General features: G+C 36.0%; 1 protein-coding gene across 1 annotated transcript; it reads left to right on the forward strand.

Moving 5' to 3' along the window:
* Positions 1–1,467: 1,467 nt before the first annotated feature.
* LOC114324380 (UPF0605 protein CG18335-like) lies at positions 1,468–20,654 on the forward strand. Its single transcript, XM_028272200.2, has 7 exons — positions 1,468–1,673; positions 5,501–5,639; positions 5,699–5,789; positions 8,417–8,592; positions 10,746–10,908; positions 17,261–17,498; positions 20,485–20,654. Exons 1-7 carry the CDS (start codon positions 1,633–1,635, stop codon positions 20,552–20,554), a joined length of 918 nt encoding a protein of 305 aa, XP_028128001.1. The 5' UTR covers positions 1,468–1,632; the 3' UTR covers positions 20,555–20,654.
* The last annotated feature ends 123 nt before the right edge of the window (positions 20,655–20,777 follow it).

Genomic DNA, 20,777 nt, shown 5'->3' on the forward strand with positions numbered 1-20,777 from the left:
AATATATCTGCTTGTTCCAACTCCGTTGCTTCACCAGAAGCGAAGTTCGAAAACTATTGGGTCTTCCAAGTTGTGCGTTACCTTTTTGGCTTTCCGGTGACCCAATTATAATATATCTGCTTGTTCCAACTCCGTTGCTTCACCAGAAGCGAAGTTAGAAAGCTACTGGGTCTTCCAAGTTGTGCGTTACCTTTTTGGCTTTCCGGTGACCCAATTATAATATATCTGCTTGTTCCAACTCCGTTGCTTCACCAGAAGCGAAGTTAGAAAACTATTGGGTCTTCCAAGTTGTGCGTTACCTCTTTCGTTTTCCGGTGACCCAATTATAATATATCTGCTTGTTCCAACTCCGTTGCTTCACCAGAAGCGAAGTTAGAAAACTATTGGGTCTTCCAAGTTGTGCGTTACCTTTTTGGCTTTCCGGCGACCCAATTATAATATATCTGCTTGTTCCAACTCTGTTGCTTCACCAGAAGCGAAGTTAGAAAACTATTGGGTCTTCCAAGTTGTGCCTTACCTTTTTCGCTTTCCGGTGACACAATTATAATATATCCGCTTGTTTCAACTGCGTTGCTTCACCAGACACGAAGTTAGAAAACTATAGGTTCTCCAAGTCGTGCGTTACCTATTTCGCTTTCCGGTGACACATAATATATATCTGCTTATGAATGTTTTTTTGATATTGATAACTATTTCCGAAGTGAAAGTCGAAAGGTCAAGTAAACTTGATTTCAAACTCGAATTGTGGCTTATGCCCAAATAAAATAATAAATCTTATTTTTATTACATGTTATTTTTAGTACAACAATGAACTAACATTTTTTAAAAAGGTCCGCATGTACATTTTTTTATTTCAGCTTCTATTTCCGTTCAGATCGGATTTAAGTTGTTTCTTTAAATTAAATGGTTCTTTATTGAGGATCCCACAATAATGATTTTCCACGGTAAACATCAATTTCCTTCCGACAGTTCCGACCATTCCATTACTAACAAATATTCAACTCATGCGCGCCAAAACCAACAAACCACTCGCAAACCCGTCCAAATACGTATTGCGAACCATCAAAGCGTTTGTTGAAAAACCGACAGAATTTAGATCGTGGTGCGCCGTGTGCGTGCCGTTTGTGCGTCACTTGAAAACACGTACTAATCTGACGAATACGCTGCGCGCGAGCGGCTCGCACACCGAGCAGAGCGCATATGTATCTCCGCCTTAAAGGACTGAGGAACTTGAAACTGCGAACACAGGAACACCGAAAAGTAAGTTGTCTACATTTGGCGCAACTCATCGGCATAAAAGTTCACAAATATTATACATTATTATATTTGAAACATTATTATATTTGAAAATTCGTAAGGACGTTTTATAATATCAAATACAACTGAGATACAGTTATGTCTTTTTCTTTCTACTTACACAAGATTGTAGGTATTTTACTTTATTTACCTTCGTTTCTAAGGTAACTTCTACATGACATGAATACCCACGTTAATCAAAATATGTTCGAAAAGGCAGTTTGTTATCAAAATTGTTACATAATACAACGTAGTAAAGAAAAAGTAAATTAAATTGAGTGGATAAATGCTGCAAAATATTTGTAAATCAATTTTTATCGAAATGGTTACTGAATCATGGAGTTAATTTCATCACCAAATCCTCATTTTATACCGGGGTAAGATAAATTTATTATATTATACCTAAAAAATGTGTTAATGTTTCACCAAATTCTATTTTTTGTTGTGTCTTTAATATTTTGCTGTCCAAAAAGTTCTCGTGGTTCTCTAATTGGATCATGTCTTTTCGATTTCGTTTTAATCGTTGGGCTGAAAAGCTGAAAAGAATTTGATTTTATTCTTCAAAGTTACCTTCGACGGCGATACAATGATTATAGCGGTCATACAACTTTTCAATACTATTTTTATAATACAATTTTTGTCTTTACCCTCAAAATAAGCCTCAGTTTCGGCGGTTACCTCTTCATTGGTGCTAAAGTCTTTCCAGCGAGCATTCTCTTGAGGTCAGCGAACATGTGGAGTCGCTGGGATCCACATCTGGTGAATACAGTGGCTGCGGAAGCAATTCGAAGCCCAATTCATGAAATTTTGCCATCGTTTTAATTTATTTGTGACACGGTGCGTTGTCTTGATGAAATAACACTTTCTTTTTCTTCAAATGGGGCCGTTTTTTCGCGATTTCGTCCTTCAAACGCTCCAATAACGCAATGTAATAGTACTTAACTGTTAATGGTTTTTTCCCTTTTCAAGATAGTTGATGAATATTATACCATGCGCATAACATGTGCATACCAAAATATTAATGCCATAACCTTGCCAGCCGACTGTTGCGTCTTTCCATGCTTTGGAGTCGTTTCATCACGTGAAGTCCATTTGGCAGACTGTCGATTGGACTCCAGTGTGAAATAATGAAGCCATGTTTCACCCATTGTAATATATCGACGCAAAAATTCGGTTTTATTACTATTGAAGAGCTTCATACACTTCTCAGAATCATCAATTCGCTGTTTTTTTTTATCGATCTTAAGCTCTCTCGGCACCCACTTTACACAGAGCTTTCGCATACCAAAATATTCATGCACAATAAGTATATCCAACACGTTCCTTTGATATCTTAGCTAGACTTTTGAGTCTCAGATATCTCGAACAACTTCACTTTACGGTCATCCAAAATTATTTTGTGGACTTTTTTGATGTTTTCGTCGGTAACTGCCTCTTTGGGGTGTCCACTGCGTGAATTGTCCTCGCTTACGTACTAACACACTTTTAACAAATATAAGTATGTACGAACCCCTTATTAGTATTTGCCACTGCTTTAATCTTATATAAAGTGTCCGTTACACCAGTGTTTCCCAAACTTATCTAAAGCGCGACCCCTTTTTGTTAAAAAAATTGTTCACGACCCCCTACTCATCACCCAAATCAAAATAGCGACAAAAATAGCGTGCCTAATTTACAACTGATGGTTTCTCAAATTTTATTTTACTTTACTGTTTAAATTCAAACTAAATACATTTAAAAAATTCAACAATTATTTTAATAATTGCGATCTGTCCCACTAGTACACTAGTAGTACTTCTGCCAGACTAGCATTTACAATAAAAATAAATAATAAAAAGTCGACTGCACATTGTACACCGCGACATCTTTGTGTCTACATCGCAATACTTTTCCATGATATTCGCGAAGGCTCTACTCCTTGCACTCTGGAACGTTCTCGTAGCCTCGTTTTGGCTTTATATAAGCGGCGATGTGCAATGAGACCTCAGTTCGAAACAGCACGTTGTGGCGAATGCAGCGGTATTAAGTAATGAGTAAATATTTTGCGACTTACGTATTCCCGTTTACGTATTTACGTCTACGATAAATTACAAATTATGGATAAGTTTTTAAAAAGAAGTGCAGAACCATCTACGTCTGAAAGTGGCAGTAATTAAAAGAAAAACAGACTTTACAGTGATGAATATCTTAAATATGGTTTTACCATTATTTCCAATAAACCACAATGTGTTATTTGTGAAGAAGTATTGTCAAACGAAAGCATGAAGCCATCAAAGTTACTTCGACATTTAAATAGCAAACATCCAGATAAAAAAGACAAACCCGTAGAATTCTTTGAAAGAAAGCTGAACTTCCTTCACAAACAGCAAGATACTTTTCAATTGGCAACCACTACTAACGAAAAAGCATTATTAGCAAGTTATAAAGTTGCTTATCGCGTTGCCAAAACTAGTAATCCGCACACAATTGCTGAAAATCTGATTTTGCCAGCAGCTGTTGAAATGGTACATATAATGATTGGTGAAAAAGAGTCTGCAAAGTTAAAAACAATACCTCTGTCAAATAATACTATACAAAGAAGAATTAGTGATATGGCAGAAGATATTCAAGCGCAAGTTGTGGAAAATCTTAATAAATGCACGTACTTCTCTCTTCAAATGGACGAATCCACGGATATATCTAACTGTGCCCAATTTATTACGTTTATAAGATATGATACAAATAATGGCATTCAAGAAGATATTTTATTTTGTTCCCCATTGGAGACCAATACCACTGGAAAATGTTTATTCGACAGTTTTGTGAAACGCACAAGTAAATATGTTATTGACTGGGAAAAATGTATTGCTATATGCACAGATGGCGCTAAAGCTATGACTGACAGGACATCAATCTGGTCTTGTCGTCAGATTACAAGAAATAATGCCTAATGCCACACGGAGACATTGTTTTTTACATCGAGAAGCTCTGGCGTCAAAAGCTTTACCTCCTGAAATGGACTGTGTTATGAAATCCATCATTAAAGTTGTAAATTCCATTAAAAGAAAAGCTTTACAGACCCGTATTTTTCGAAAAATCTGCGAAGACATGGGTGCTATATTTCAAAATCTTCTTTATCACACCGAAGTAAGGTGGCTTTCAAGGGGCAACGTCTTAAAAAGAGTACCTATTTGACTTAAGAGCAGAGCTTTCAATGTATTTGAAAGATGAGAAGTCCCCATCATATGAAAATCAATTTTCCGATCCTATTTGGCTTTTGAAACTAGGTTTCCTTGCTGATATATTCGAACAATTAAATATTTTGAACAGTAATTTGCAAGGTCGCGACATTAATATAATTACAGCCACAGATAAAATTAAGGGGTTTATAAGAAAAATCGATTTATGGTCAACTTCACTTGGCAAAAAGCAGCTCGATTCATTCCAGTGCTTTCAGGAAATTATAGAAAATGTATGTTACAGTGCTACAAATTTTTAACAAGTTTATGCAGGCATGCAAGTTACTTTGCTTAATTTAAAACAACAGCTCTGTGATTATTTCCCCGAAGAAATTCAAAACAGTTACGACAGTTGCAGATGGATACTGAATCCGTTTTTAGCCGATTCCTTTCATGGAAACATGCTGAAATACAAATAAACATGAAAGAACAACTTATTGAAATATCAAGTGATGGAATGTTGAAGCTCCAATTTTTTTCCCAGAACCCGGACGAATTTTGGACCAAAAAGATGCAGGAATACCCTCAGTTGGCGAATGAAGCTGTAAAATGTTTGGTTCCATTTGTAACATCATATGTATGTGAGTTAAGTTTCTCGTCTATGACTGCCATTAAAACAAAAGTGAGAAATCGTCTCGTACTTGAAAACGATATAATTGTGTGTGTCTCAAATACACAGCCTAGATTTGAAAGACTAGTTTCAAAAAAACAGGCGCATGGGTCTCATTAACATTGTAATATTTGACTTTATTTTTTTCTTTTACTTTTAAGGACTTTTAATATTTAGTTTTATGTTTCGTTTGATAATTAATTGTTAATTTTTATTTACGGCTTTATTAAAATAAAAATACATGATTTAACAAAGTAGTGTTTTTGTCTTATTTTGGAAATTTCCGGCGACCCCCCTAGTACCTCATTGCGACCCCCCAGGGGGTCGCGACCCACACTTTGGGAAACACTGCGTTACACTAATATATTTTTTGCAGCTATACTGGTTTTTGTCCACAATACAAATACCGTTTGGGAGACACTTACGGTACTACCACACACAAAGTTTTACTAGATCCAACAGTACACCATGCTGAAAGACTTGTTTTATCTGACAGAACGGCAGATGATTACCAAGTGAGTTAATCAGGGCATGTGCTTTTATCTATACAAACTAGAAGTGCTTTTATTTTTAGACCTACCGACCTGCAACAAGAGATATCGATATTGTGAATGAAAGACATGGAGACACGATTTATAAGCATCCTATGGTACCTGGATATGAAGGTACGTATCATTATCAACCCGTACGCGTACGCGTTCACTACTGGACATAGGTCCCCCTCAGCTCTTTCCGTTTGTCTCTGTTTTGTACGGCTTGCATCCAGTTACCAATAACACGCTTCAGATCGTCGGCCCATCTAGTTGGTGGGCGTCCTCTGCTCTCTAGTGCTCGGTCCCTCAGGAGACACCCAACATCTGGCGCTCCATAGCCCTCTGAGTTACGCCAATCTTGTTCACTATCTTTTTTGTGAGTGTTAATGTTTCTGCTCCATAAGTGAGTACAGGCAACTCACACTGGTCAAAGATTTTCCTTTTCAGGCATATGGATAAGTCCGATTTAAATAAATAGTTCAGTGTACCAAACGCTACCAGGCTATAGTCCTATGCGACATGGCGTGGAAGCTCGCACGTCTGGTTATCTCTTCCCAACCGAATTTCATGTCCAAGTACTCATAAGATGCAAGCTGCTCAATATCTATTCGCTATTCCATCAACAACAATATTGCGATTTAGCACCAGATTAGTCATTATTTGCGTTTTGTTGATATTATTCTTTAGTCCGACTTCTAAGGAAGCGTGATATAACTTGTTCAACATTATTATTGCATCATCCATACGATCGGCTATAAGGACGATGTCATCAGCGAATCTCAAATGACTGAGCTTCTCTCCATTTATGTTGATACCATAATCTTTCAGCTCTGCCGTCTTAAGAGTGAGTTATAAATGGGTTGTGAATAGCTTTGGTGAGATGGTGTCTCCTTGCCGCACTCCTCGCTTTATACAGAATTTATTTGTTTGCTGATTAGATAGTCTTACGCTACCCGTTGCCTTGTGGTAGATATATTCTAGAGGTATTTTATCATGTTAGTGTAGCGATGGTCTATTCGGGATTCTGTCAATGCTTTTAACATTTTCTGCTAATTTATGGTATCGAATGCTTCCCACGAATATCAGTGCCAATTGTTTATGGCTATAACTCTTGTGGCCCCTTCTGGTCCCTAGAATATATGTATTTACCAGAAATATGCATTTTTCATTTATACGTCGCGTCGTTTTAAATTTGTTTTCCTTGTAAATAACGATAACTTCTTGTTCTTCAGATGCAAATCCACTAATAAATGTTAGCGATCACATTTTCCATTAACTATCTGTTCCTTGCAATGTGTATTAGATATTGTATGTCGTTAATGGCATACAAAATGGGGGGGGGGGGGGGGGCGGCGTAGCCGAGTGGTAGTGTGCTAGGCTAGCTTGCCGGTGGTCTGGAGCTCAAATCCTACCGCCGGCAAGAACAACTAGACATTTTTAAAATGTTTATAGGCCCCAGGTCGACTCAGCCTGAATAAAATGAGTACCTTATGTAAAACCAGGGGTCATAATAGGCGGTTGAAGCGTAGCACTGGCCCTGTTACCTTCCTTGTATACCGTAGGCCCTAGATATAGCAGACTACCCTGCTATACTCCCAAAGCCACGTGAGCGGTATAAAACGGGAGACTATTATTATTATGTCGTTAATCCCTGTCCATTCCCTTATGTTTCGGAGCCAGGACATTTTCTTGCTTCCTATTCCTATCTTATCTTCAATTTTACCCTCCATTATAAGTTGAAGGTGAAGGAACTGGTATTTTTCGTTTCGCATGATGTGACCCATATTCGCCTTTTTCCTTTTCTTGATGGTTTCGAAAAGTTGGCGTTCTTGGTTAATTCTCTTAAAGACATCTACATTTGTGACTTAATATATAAGACCATAATACGACCAGCAATCGCGTATGGAAGCGAAACATGGACGATAACAAAAAGAGAAGTAAATAAATTGCTGGTGTGGGAACGTAAAATCCTTCGAATGATATATGGCCCTTGCAGAGACAGCGTGATAAACGAATGGAGGTCCAGATACAATAACAAGCTAGAGTCTCTATTCGGAAAGGAAAATCTAGTCAGATATATAAAGGCCAGCCATATAGTAGCACCGACCATACGTAGAACTTAGTAAACCTTAGTCTCAGTTGAAGATCGAACACTGAACAGGTCAGTACCTTTCTGAATTTTACAAAAGTTTATCGAGCTTACTGAATGTGACATTTTACTTCCCTGTCCGATACCGTCTTCAAAAACCACGTTCCCAGGTATTTAAATTGGCTCACTCTTTCAACGGACTTAGTATTCAGTGTTATGGTGGAGTTTTCAAGTCCATCAAAATTTCTGGAGATGGTCATGAATTTGGTCTTTTTGGTATTAATCTCTAATCCCATTCGCTTACTGTATTCTCCGATTATAGTGACAAGTTTTTGATGATCTACTATGTTGTCACAAATTAAGACACCATCATCAGCATACCGTGTGTTGTTGATCAATACTCCATTCACTTCCTATCTTTGCATCTTCCAAAGACACTTGAAATATGCCTTAAATAAAAGAGAGGAAAGCACACATCCCTGTCGAACACCCCTTCTTATATGTATATGGGTTTGGATATAGAATTGTCTATTGTTAATTGTGCCGTTTGATACCAGTACAAGTTTTCAATGCATCTTGTGTATTTTTGGTCAAAAACGATAACTTAACGTTGTTGAAATGACCGTTCATTACTTTATTATATTACTTACATCCCTACCCAATTTTGAAGGTTTCGTACCGCGAGAACATGGCAAATTCGGCCAGAGGTTTACAGTTCAAGCAGTCGAAGCCCTTTCGGATTTCGAAAAAGCGCAAATGGCTAAACGAGAAGCTATCAATCAAATAACGAAGATAGGGTACCTGCAGGATAACAGATGGGATCCAAAAACTTTAGAAGAAAAAGAGGTAAATGCCCAATGTGTTTTTTGTATTAGCTTTTATATAGGTATATGAAATTATATGGGTATATGAATGTAGTTGTCGACGTGATGTCGTCTATTGTCCTTCTCCAAAGATCTCTGTCTCTGGCCATTTCTTTTAACTCATGCACAGGTCTTTTGCATATTCCTGTAATTTGATCGATCCATCTTGTTAGGATCTTCCTCGTGATATTCGGCCTTCCACTTTTCTTTGGTAATTGAGTCTTTCCATGTTTTCTGTGTTTTCTTTCATAACATGTCCAAAGTATTTTAATTTTTGAAGATGGACTTTACTGGAGAGTCGTTGGCTAACTTTTAGCTCTCTTAAAATTGAATTATTTGTCCTATGGTCGGTTCAAGGAATTCGTAGCATTCGTCTCCAACAGAACATTTCAGTAGCGTCTATAACTCCCATCAGTCTAAATTAAATATACAGGGTGTCCAGAAACTCTACCGACAAATGAAGACAGGAGATTTCTCAGCTAATTTTAAGACAATTTAACCCAATTCATCTAGTCCGAAAATGCTTCTTAAGGGAGCTAGAGCCCTTTGAAGATGGCGTCATGAAATTAGTTTTTCTTAAATACCTCCAGAACGCTTCTATTTAGAAAAACGAAAATTGGTATTCATATTTACTTTTCAGAGTTGAATCGATTCCATCCATTGCAAATTTCTAGTACCGGTCATAGGCGTCCGTTTTGGGTAGAGCAACGGGTATTTTATCGTATAACTTTTTTGTCCTTAACTTTTATGCATTTTTGACACCGGATTATTAATTGTGAGGTATTCTAGTACTAAAAGTTACTCTTGCTCTAAGTCGGTAGGACACACCGTTTTCTAGAAAAATCGATTTGAAAGTTTTTCGTTTTTGGAATTTGAAAAAAAAATTGAAAGAACTTTTCAACAAAAAACGAAGTATTTTACCAACATAAAGTAAGAGTAACTTTTAGTACTCGAATACCTCATAATTTAATAATCTAGTGTCAAAAATGCTCAAAAATTCAAGACAAAAAAGTTATGCTATAAAATAACTGTTGACCTACCCAAAACGGACGCCTATGATCAGTACTAGAAATTCGCAATTAATGAAATCGATTTATCTCTGGAATATAAATAAATGTACCAGTTTTCGTCTTTCTAAACAGTTTTTTTTTTTAATTTTTTTTAATTCAAAAAGCGAAAAATTTTCAAATCCATTTTTCTAGAAAACGGTGTGTCCTAACGATTTAAAACAAGAGTACCATTTAGTACTAGGATACTTCACAATTTAATAATCCAGTGTCAGAAATGCATAAAAGTTAAAGATAAAAAAGTTATGCGATAAAATAACCGTTGGCCTACCCAAAACGGACGCCTATGATCGGTACTAGAAATTTGCAATGGATGGATAAGATTTATATCTTGAAGATAAATACGCGTACCAATTTTTGTTTTTCTAAATAGAAGCGTTTTGGAGGTATTTAAGAAAAACTAATTACAAGACGCCATCTTCAAAGAGCTCTAGCTCCCTTAGGAAGCATTTTCGGACTAAGTGAATTGGGTTAAATTATCTTAAAATTATCTGAAGAATCTCCTGTCTTCGTTTGTCGGTAGAGTTTCTGGACACCCTGTAGATATACGCCAGTGGTTTATCCTCATAAGCAGAGCATAAACCAACTATTTTTTTTTGCATTTCTACTGTATCAAATCTTTCTGTTCGATTTTTCAATGTTCAAATCATAGAGGTATATATTAACATAGAGGGAGCCTATCTTCCGCGCTTCCTGACGACAAGATCTCATGGACTGGTTTGCTGCATCTCTTTCTAACACATTGTATCGAAAATCTATGATGACATTCAGTGTGAATATAGGCACGGAAGAGGAGGATAACTTTAGCAGCTTTACTATGCGTGAGAGTGAAACAGCACTAATCCAAATAAAAAAGATGGTGTCGTCACTTCGCTCTGAATGACACTCTCTCTATGCTAATATATAACTCTATGGTTCAAATACATTTTGTTGCACAAGACTTCTCGAAAGACATTCGAAATATTTGGGTCCATGTCTTTAGAGCCAAATACGTTTCTATCTCGTATTCGTAGAACTGCTTTTCTAAAGCGTAGAACATTATTATCTAAGTCTAAACGACTTCTTGTAGTTAGCTCAAAGCCAGTTTAAACTTCCTCTCTTGGAAGTAAGACCAGAATGCGGAGGACTTTTAAGAAATTTGCCTGTAACGGAGCCACCAATTACACCTCCAAGACAGTCTCAAAGTCCGTATTTTACAGATTCGGATGATCCAGAAAAATATCTAAAAGCAGGTGAGAATAACATTTATTAATAAATAATTATTTTATTTGATGTTTTTTTGGAATCAATATTATAGGATAGTTCGGTCTCATTTAAGGTTGAGTTTGGATTAATAAATAATTATTTTATTTGATGTTTTTTTGGAATCAATATTATAGGATAGTTCGGTCTCATTTAAGGTTGAGTTTGGTTGATTTCTTATAGTTTTTCTCATTAGAAAGTTCTCTTCTTCTTCTTTTTCTTTTTTTCTTTGTGTGCCCAGATTGTTTTCAAGCGTTGGCTATCGTCGTATTAACAAGCTGATGAAATGTTTCTCGATCGGCAGCTATATGAAACAATTTCTCGACCGTTCGACCTGTCCCTTGTCTAATGCTACGCAGCCAGGACAGTTGTTTTCTTCCAACACAGAGTTTTCCTTCGATTTTGCCTTGAATAATCAACCGGAGTAAGCGATATTTAGGTCATCTCATTATATGACCGAAGTATTGAACCTTTCTCATTTTTATGACGTTGATTATTTCTCGCTCTTTGCGCGGGGTCTCCAGCACACGTTCGTTGGATATGTGTGCTGTCCATGGGATTCGGAGCATGCGACGGTAACACCATAACTCGAACGCGTCTAATTTGTTGAGATTCTTCATTTTTGTTGTCCAAGTTTCACATCACCAGGTTTCACACATAGCGTTATTTAAGAAAGGTGATATGGCAGACCCCAGTAACTATAGAGGGATAAATTTACTGAGCACTATACTGAAACTTACAACAAAAATAGGTACTTATGGAGAAAATAATGGCGTGCATAAATATATCGGATGAACAACAAGGATTTAGAAGTGGAAGATCATGTAACGATGCAGTTTTTGTGATAAGGCAAATAGCGGAGAAATCATTAGAATATAACAAACCAGCCTTTTTCTGTTTCATAGACCTAGAGAAAGCGTTTGATAGAATCCAATTAAAAGATGTGATACACCTACTATATGAGAAAAATTTACCACTGGATATCATAAACCTGATAGAAAACATATATGTAAGAAATAAAATAGAAATGAAAGTCAATGGAATAATAACAGAACCTATAGAAACAAACGCCGGAATCAGGCAAGGAGATTCACTAAGCCCTCTACTGTTTAACATAATATTGGATGCAATAATAAAATAAGTGAAGAAAAAAAGAGGGTACAAAATGGGCAATAGAGAGATAAAAATACTCTGTTACGCTGATGACACCGTGTTAGTAGCAGAGTGCGAAGACGACCTACAAAGATTATTGCACGAGTTCAACATTAACGCAAAAGAAATGAATATGAAAATATCAGCTCAAAAAACAAAAAGCTTAGTAATTACCAAAGAACCAATAAGATGCAAATTGGAGTTAGACAATCAAATTATACAACAAGTAATGACTTTCAAATATCTGGGAACTAATCTATCAGCCGACAACAATATCGAAGAAGAGGTAAAAGACCGAATAATTAAAGCCAGTAGAACGGCCGGATGCCTAAACGACACAATTTGGAAAAACAAACACCTGAGATTGAAAACAAAGGCCCGAATATATAAGTCAGTTATTAGGCCAATTATGACTTACACTTACACGGCCGAAACAAGACCAGATACAAGCAAAACACGAAGACATCTGGAAACCAACGAAATGAAGATCTTAAGAAGGATTGCTGGAAAAGGACTACATGATAGGGTAAGAAGTGACGAAATCAGACGCATATGTGGGGTAGACAATATAAATACCTGGTTAAAGAACACTTGGTAAGAAAAGAAGAGTGGAATTAGCACATAAGCAGGATGTCTGAATCAAGGATAGTAAGAATAGCCAGGGAAAGTCACCGTTAGGCAGGAGAAGTATAGGCTGCCCAAGGAAAAGATGAAATGACAACCTAGGAGCAGAATGAAAGGCACCGTTGAAGAAAAACAGGCAGTACTGCCTATATAAAAGAAGAAGAAAAAGGAGAAGAAGTTTCACATCCATAAACCAAAACGGACCAGAAGTAGCACTTCAATACTCTTAGACGTGTGGTCAATGACATACTTTTACTGCACAATACAGAAAATCAGATAATAAAGCTTTTTCGTGCAAGTTCTATAATGGTCGAAATTTTCTCATCACTTTCAACCCTGCAGTCAATTCAGCTATCTAAAGTGTTCCACCCTTTCCAGGATTTTGTTATCTAATTTTAGTACTGAGTATTCGATATTAATTTTTCCGACCACCATCCATTTTGTTTTCTTTGCGTTGATTGTTAAGCCCTTTGCAATGTATTTGTTGTTTACAGCGTTCAACAGGGTTTGAAGGTCCTCTAGATTCTCTGCCATTATGGCGGTGTCATCTGCGTATCTGATGTTATTAATGATTTCAACACCGATTTTAACACCTTCGGGACAAATATTTAACGCTTCCTCAAAAATTGGTTCGATTTTATATTTAAATAATAATTAAATACCTACAAAATATCCTGGACGTAGGTACTGCGAAAATCCACTAACTCACAAAAGTAAAGTTTTGAGAAAAACGCTTTTAAATTATACCTTATGGTTTACCTCTTAAAAATCAGGTACACTGGCTGTTCAAGTTTTGGTACCTGGATATGATTTTGAAGGATGTTAACCACAGGTAATGTGCACATACGTATACATAAAAATATTTGAAAAAACATTATTTTATTCATGAAAACTTAGAAAACGATGGAGTTAGTTGATTTTCTTTGTCATTGAATGTACCGATTTAATCACGATGGATGACGAATTTGGAGATACACAGTTTTTCCTGTTAACATATTGATGTTTGTGGATTTAATGTCAAAAATATGTCAAAATTGAAAAAAATGGAGTTAGTGCATTTTCCCAGTACGCCCACGATGTAATACTACAAATTAGAATACCACAAGAATGGAAGATCAAGCATCCTAATACCTCTCTTCAAAAAAGGAGACAAATTGGACCCGGAGAATTACAGAGGAATTAACTTATTAAACACAACATTAAAATTCACAAACAAAATGATAACAAACAAACTGACCGAAATTATAATATTAGCAAAAGAACAACAAGGTTTTAGTTTGGGAAGATCATGCACTGATGCTATATTTATACATAATGAGGTAAGTTCAAGAGAAATCGTTAGAATACAACAAACCGGCATACTTATGTTTCGTTGACCTTAAGAAAGCATTTGACAGGCTCAAATTAAAGGACGTTATCCATTTGTTATACTTAAAAGAGATACCTCTAGTAATAATTAGAACGATTGAAAACATCTACTTACCAGAAAAACACAATAAAAGTAAAAGTAGAAGATAAACTAACTGACCCAATTGAAGCTGACAATGGGATAAGACAGGGGGATTCTTTGAGTTCTTTATTGTTTAACCTGATCATGCGGATGAAATAATAAAAAAAGTAAGAACAAAAAAAGGATACCAAATGGGAGAAAAACAACTTAAAATAATCTGCTATGCGGACGACGCAATACTAATCTTTCAAAGTGACGTATGCTGCACCAATTTAACATAACCGCCAGAAACTTTAATATGTTAATTTTCCCAAAAAAAGACAAAATGCATGGTTATAACAGCAAATCCAATAAGATGTAAATTGGAGCTGGAGGGTCAGATAATGGAGCAAGTGATGGAGTTTAAATATCTTGGCATTACACTAGCTGCTACAGAAGGCTCGAAATAGAAGTGAAAGATCAAGTGAATAGAGCAAACAGAGCCGCAGGTTGCCTGAATGACACAATATGGAGAAATAAAAATATCGGAAAAGAAATGAAAGGAAGAATTTACAAAACAGTCATCAGACCAATAATTACATACGCGGCAGAAACCCGATACAGAGAGGACAAAAAGATTGCTCGAAACAGTGGAGATGAAAACCCTTCAAAAAATCGATGGTAAGACTCTATGGGACAGAGCTAGAAGTACAGATATACGACGGAGATGCAAGGTGGATAACATTATTAACTGGGTAAGAAACAGAAGAATAGAATGGAATGACCACATAAATAAGCCGAATGACAACAAATATAGTAGTAAGGACTGCGAGAGACGGGGTTCCCGTCGGTTCCCCTGCGAGAGACGGAAGACGATCAGTTGAAAGACCAAGAAAACGATGGAACGACAACTTACTAGAGGCACATTGAAAAAACAGACAGAGTCATGTCTATACAAAAAGAAGAAGTCTTTTTCTGTCTTTTACTACAACCCCCTGTCTTTCGACTCACTGTCAAGTTTTAATTGCAAATATGGTTATTTAAAAAAGTCAACTGACATGCGTCAAAGTTTTTTGTGACTCTAATGTATTATCGAAAGTTATTTTTCGGGCGTTTGGAAAATTTAAACTCAAAATGTACGACAAGTTGTATAATTCATTCATGCAACAACAGCGATATATTACAGGACCTGGTAAACGTTAGTATAATTTAGTATTGTCGTTTTTCTTTGGTGAACTCAGTTATTCAATAAGTTTGAGATTGTTTTCATATAGATCTATCTATATAAGGATTTTCTCAGCTATCGCCGCCTTCCTTCTTTCAGCCAGCGTCTCCAGTCCTTTCTGTTCTGCCATTATTATCCATCTCTATGGTCTCGTCTTTGCATGGCCTCGTCCACTTCATCCCTCCATGATCTTCGGGGTCTACTTCTTCTTCTCTTTCCTATTGGGCTACAATCCGAAATCTTTGATATCCATCTTGTATAAGATCTGCTCTTCTCACGTGTCCATACCAAATTAAACGTTTTTCTTCGATGTAGCTGTTCTAATGCGATCTATCCTTGTCACTTTGCAGCTTCTTCTCATGAACTCCATTTCAGTTGCTGTAATTTTGGACCTCTTTGCCACCTCCTAAAACCGGTCTAAAAGCTACATAATAGGTGAGAATAGCAAAATACAGACGTTAGTCATCATCATCATCATCATCATCGTTCAACCCGGATCTATCCACTATGCTGGATATAGGTCTCCCTCAGTCTTTTCCATGTATTTCTGTTTTGTGCTGTTTGCATCCAGTTTTTGTCGATCCGTTTTATGTCATCAGACCATCTTGTTGGCGGACGACCTCTACTTCGATATACTTCTTGTCTTGGTCTCCAGTCATGGGCGCTCATAACCATGGGCAGGGGGGCCGTGGCCCCCCCAGCTTTTCGGGTGCTGTATACTATGTAGGGTTATCCAAATTATACAAAATATAATGTGCAACATCTTCACGTCTGACCCCCCCCCTGAAAATTTTTATATGGGCGCCCATGTCTCCAGTGTATTATTCGCTGTATCTGTCTGTTATCCGACATTCTAGCTATGTGTCCAGCCCAGTTTCACTTTAGGGTCATAATTCTTTCTCTATCATCTGTCAATCCTATTTTTCGTCTTATTTCCTTGTTCGTAATTCGATCCCTACGAGAAATGCCTAACATTGAGCGTTCCATGTCTCTTTGAGTACGTAACACAAATTTTATTTCTTACTTTCTTAGTTATTCTTAAATTTTCTGCACCATGTAAGTACTGGCAACACACTCTGATCAAAGACTTTTCTTCTGAGACACATATGCAGTTCTGACTTAAGGATATAGCTCAGCTTGCCGAATACCACCCAAGTGAGTCTTATGCGGCGGCTTAGTTCGCACGTTTGATTATTTCTTCCTATGCGTATCTCATGCCCTAAGTAATTATAAGAGTTTGTTTCTTCAATAGGCATGCCATTTACTAAAATCTTTTCTCGCTTAACACAAGATTTGTCATGATTTATGTTTTTGTATGGTTAATGTTTAATCCAACTTGTAAGGAGACTAGGTATAGTTTCTCCAGGTGGGATACTGCAAGTATTTCTTCTTTGACATTAATTCCTTTATCACTCAGATTTGATTTCTTAAACATAAGCCCTAATAATGTTGTAAACAATTTTGGCGAAATTCTGTCTCCCTGTCACACTCCCCGTTTCATTTTAAATGCGATCTACATTGGTCTTTTTATCTGCCAGTTTCATGCTTGCTGTCGCATTTTGATAGATGTATTTGATCATTTTTATATAGCGATGATATATACGGCATTCTGTTAAGGCTTTTAACATTTTTTGATGGTTAATGATATCAAAAGCTTTTTGGTAGTCAACAAATATCAAGACTAATGGCTTGTTATATTCAACACTCTTTTCTATTAAGCTCTTAATTACTTGTAAATGATCGTTCGTCCCATATCCTGCTCTAAAACCAATAGTCCCCTTAACTAAATCGACTATTTCATTCGTTTTCTGTATCATACTACGCTTTCAGCATGTAGACGTTCATCTGCCATTTATTCTAAATTGCTTAGTACTAAGTTATGTTAATCGTAAAAAACTAATGCTAATTACAGGTTTCACCGGCCATGTACCATTTGGCTACGCATCATTCGGCAAAACGAATACTGCTATGACGAATAGCGCTCTCTGCGATTTCACATCCAACTATAGAAAAAGATTAAGCAACGAATGGGCACCGGTCCAAATCGATAGGCCAAATCCTCCAGTACTAATCCAACCCACTGAAATTTACCATAAGCATATTGGGCAAATACCGAATTACGGAGGACATATTCCAGGAGCTATTTTCAGGTTAAGTCCTTAGATTTATTGTTAACATAATAGGTGATATTGTTGAATTATCTATCTATCTATCTATTGCCCTTCATTTGTCCAAAGTTGAACGTAGGCCTCCTCCTTATTTTTCCACTCTTCTCGGTTTAGTGCTAATCCTGTCCATCTGGTCCCTGCGTATCTTTTTAGGTCATCCGACCATCTCATCTGTGGTCTGCCCCTTCCTCTCGTATGGTCCCAAGGTCTCCAGTAGGCTATCACTTCATTCCATCTTCCGTCTCTTTGTCTGCGCTGTTGTGTCCTGCAAATTTCCATTTGAGAGTAGCTTCATGTTTGTTTACGTCTTTCACTTTGGTTTTATTTTCTGATCCATGTATTTTTATTGTTATCACTTAGCTTAATTGGGGCAGTCAATGAGGGTATTTGGCTCCGAATTCCATCCTACTACATAGATTTACTTGATATTTTCACAGTAAGTAGGGAATAGCTCAAGAAACAAAGTCTACCCTATGCCGATGTGCGCTTTTATCTTGAGGGTGATTCCTACCCTTTCTCGGGGATGAAAAATGTTTTGGTTAAAATAGCCACGGAAGAGGCTAGAGAACCTAATTTTAAGCAAAAACTGTTCTATAATTATTGTTTGAAAACTCAATATTTTTTGAGTTATTCGTGGTTGAAAATTGACCATTTTCATTGAAAAATGACACCTTTTCGGACGGATTTTTGCGAATACCTTAAAAACTATGCATCTAACAAAAAAACTATATAAAATATTTATTTAGGTTATAAAAAAACAAAGAAATTCGTTCCTTCATAAATCCTCTAGTTAAAATACAAATAGGGATATGGTAGGTAAGAAGAGTTTGTTTTTTTTACTGCATGCTCAAATCGATGTATTCAAGTTGAAATAAGAGAGAAACTGTCGATTTTAGGTGTATAATGATACTAATAACTTTTGTAGTGCTTGAAAAGACCTTTAAAATGAGCAACTAAATGTCGATTACGTTCAAACTAAGCGAGATATTCTGCAAAAAAGTTGATGACTAATGTATTTTAAGAAGAAATGAGAAGTATATTTAACCCCTCATCCATCAGAATTTAAATATGTACATCGTTTTCCTTCTACAATACTTTTTATTATAGTGTTATTTCTATGTTAAAAAAGTTGGATTAGATTAAAATGAATGGTTTTTGAAAAAAATAAAATAAAATTATAAAGCGCATTTTTAAATTTTCTTAAAAATCTCCCTTTTCCTCCATGTAACTCGAAAAAGATAGGAGATACGATAAAAAGATAATACACAAAAATGTAGGGCTTTTTCAAGTAAAAATTTCCTTTTTATTTTTCATTACTGTATCTTTTATCATTTTCAAGTTACATGGAGAAAAAGGAAGATTTTTAAGAAAATTTAAAAATGCTCTCTATAATTTGATCTTTTTTTTAAACCATTCATTTTAAACCCGTCCAACTTTTTCAACATAGAAATAACACTTTAATAAAAGGTATTGTGGAAGGAAAACGATGCATTTAGATTTTGGTGGATGGGGGTTAAAATTATTTCTCATTTTCTCTTAAAATACATTAGTTATCAATTTTGTTTGCAGCATATCTCGCTTAGTTTTAATGTAATGGACCTTTCATATAGCTCATTTTAAAAGGTCTTTTCAAGTACTACAAAATGTATTAGTAGCATTATACACCTAAAATCGACCGTTTCTCTGTTATTTCAAGTTGAATACACCAATTTGAGAATGTACCAAAAAACTATTTTCACCTACCATATCTCTTGTTGTATTATAACTAGAAGATTTATGAAGGCAAGTGTCTCTTTGTTTTTTATAAGCTACAAAAATGTTTAATATAGTTTTTTTAGTTAGATGCATAGTTTTTAAGGTATTCGCAAAAAACCGTTCGAAGAGATATTATGTTTTAATGAAAATGGCAAATTTTCAACCATGAATATCTCAAAAAGTATTGAGTTTTCAAAAAAAAATTGTAGAACAGTTTTTGCTTAGAATTAGGTTCTCTACCGAATTCCGTGGTAATTTTAACCAAAAATTTTCCAACCTTAAGAAGGGGTGGGAACCACCCCAAGATAAAAGCACACATCGGCATAGGGTAGACTTTGAATTAGGAGATAAGTAGAGGCTAGGCCCAAAATTTCATTAAAATCCATGCAGTAGGATAGAATTCGGAGGTAATATCCTATTATTGCTCCCATTGACTGGCGTAAATACCCAGCATCTGCTTTTCCATTGCCCTTTGAGTCTTGGCCACCTTTTCCATATTTTTCTTTATGAAGGTCCATGTCTATACTCCAAATGTAATTAGATGCTGGTGGAACACATTGATCATATATTTTTGTGCGGAAGTATTGGACATATTTCTGGGTTTTCAGGATATAGCTCATTTTCTGAATGTCACTCATGCGATTCTTATTCTCCTTTTTATTTCTGTTATTTGATTTTTTTACTCATCAGTTTCATTATTCGCCCTAGGTGTATATGCAATCCTATATTTAGTTTTTGTGTAGTTCATTTTTAGACCTATCTCGTTTGCTTCCTTGTCTAATAATTGTGTCGTCATTTCGTTAAGATCTTTCATATTGTCTGATATCACCGCTATGTCATCCTCATATCTCAGGTTATTCAGCAATTGTTCATTGATGTTGATTCCTATGTTGCGCCATTCAAGTTTTTTGAATACATCTTCTAGTGCTTGTGTAAATAATTTTGGGGATATTGTGTCCTCTTGCCTAATTTCTCTATTTATTTTTATTGGTTTGGGTTTTTGGTATGGATTTGTTGGATTATATCCTTTCTAATTATTCATACTCTCTGATCTTCATTGGTTTGAATTCCGTTGTAGTGACAACCATAAGTTTTTCAGTTCTATCATTAGGCCTAATGGAGAAAAAGTTGTACAATTGTATTTATATTTAGTTGATGAGATGAATGCAAGGTTAAACAATAAATCTTGATGATTAGTCTTTTATAATTTTAGGTATGGAAAAACTTATGGAAATGATTCGCGTGATGCTAAAAGATGGCTCAGAGGCGACTTTTCTACGTAAATATGTGGTGTAAAAGATTGTCCTTTTTTTTTGACAAATTTTATTGTAACATGTCTTCCATGAATCAATTGTTAAAGAAAATAAATATTTGTGTAAGTAATTGATTGTTTTTGAAGTTATACTTCTTTAGGTGCGATTGGAAAAAATATTGGGAGTGAATTTTTATAAAAACGACAGTATGAAGTACGCGCATACCGACAGTATGAAGTTAGTTGCTAAATTT

Source organism: Diabrotica virgifera, chromosome 4, assembly GCF_917563875.1.
Source record: "Diabrotica virgifera virgifera chromosome 4, PGI_DIABVI_V3a".
In the NCBI taxonomy this organism is placed as follows: Eukaryota; Metazoa; Arthropoda; class Insecta; order Coleoptera; family Chrysomelidae; genus Diabrotica; species Diabrotica virgifera.

Coding starts and splice junctions, on each gene's coding strand:
- LOC114324380 (XM_028272200.2), top strand. CDS start 1,633: ATGGAGTTAATTTCATCACCAAATCCTCATTTTATACCGGG. Junction 5,640..5,698: donor GAACGGCAGATGATTACCAA/GTGAGTTAATCA, acceptor TTTTATTTTTAG/ACCTACCGACCTGCAACAAG. Junction 10,909..17,260: donor AGAAAAATATCTAAAAGCAG/GTGAGAATAACA, acceptor TGCTAATTACAG/GTTTCACCGGCCATGTACCA.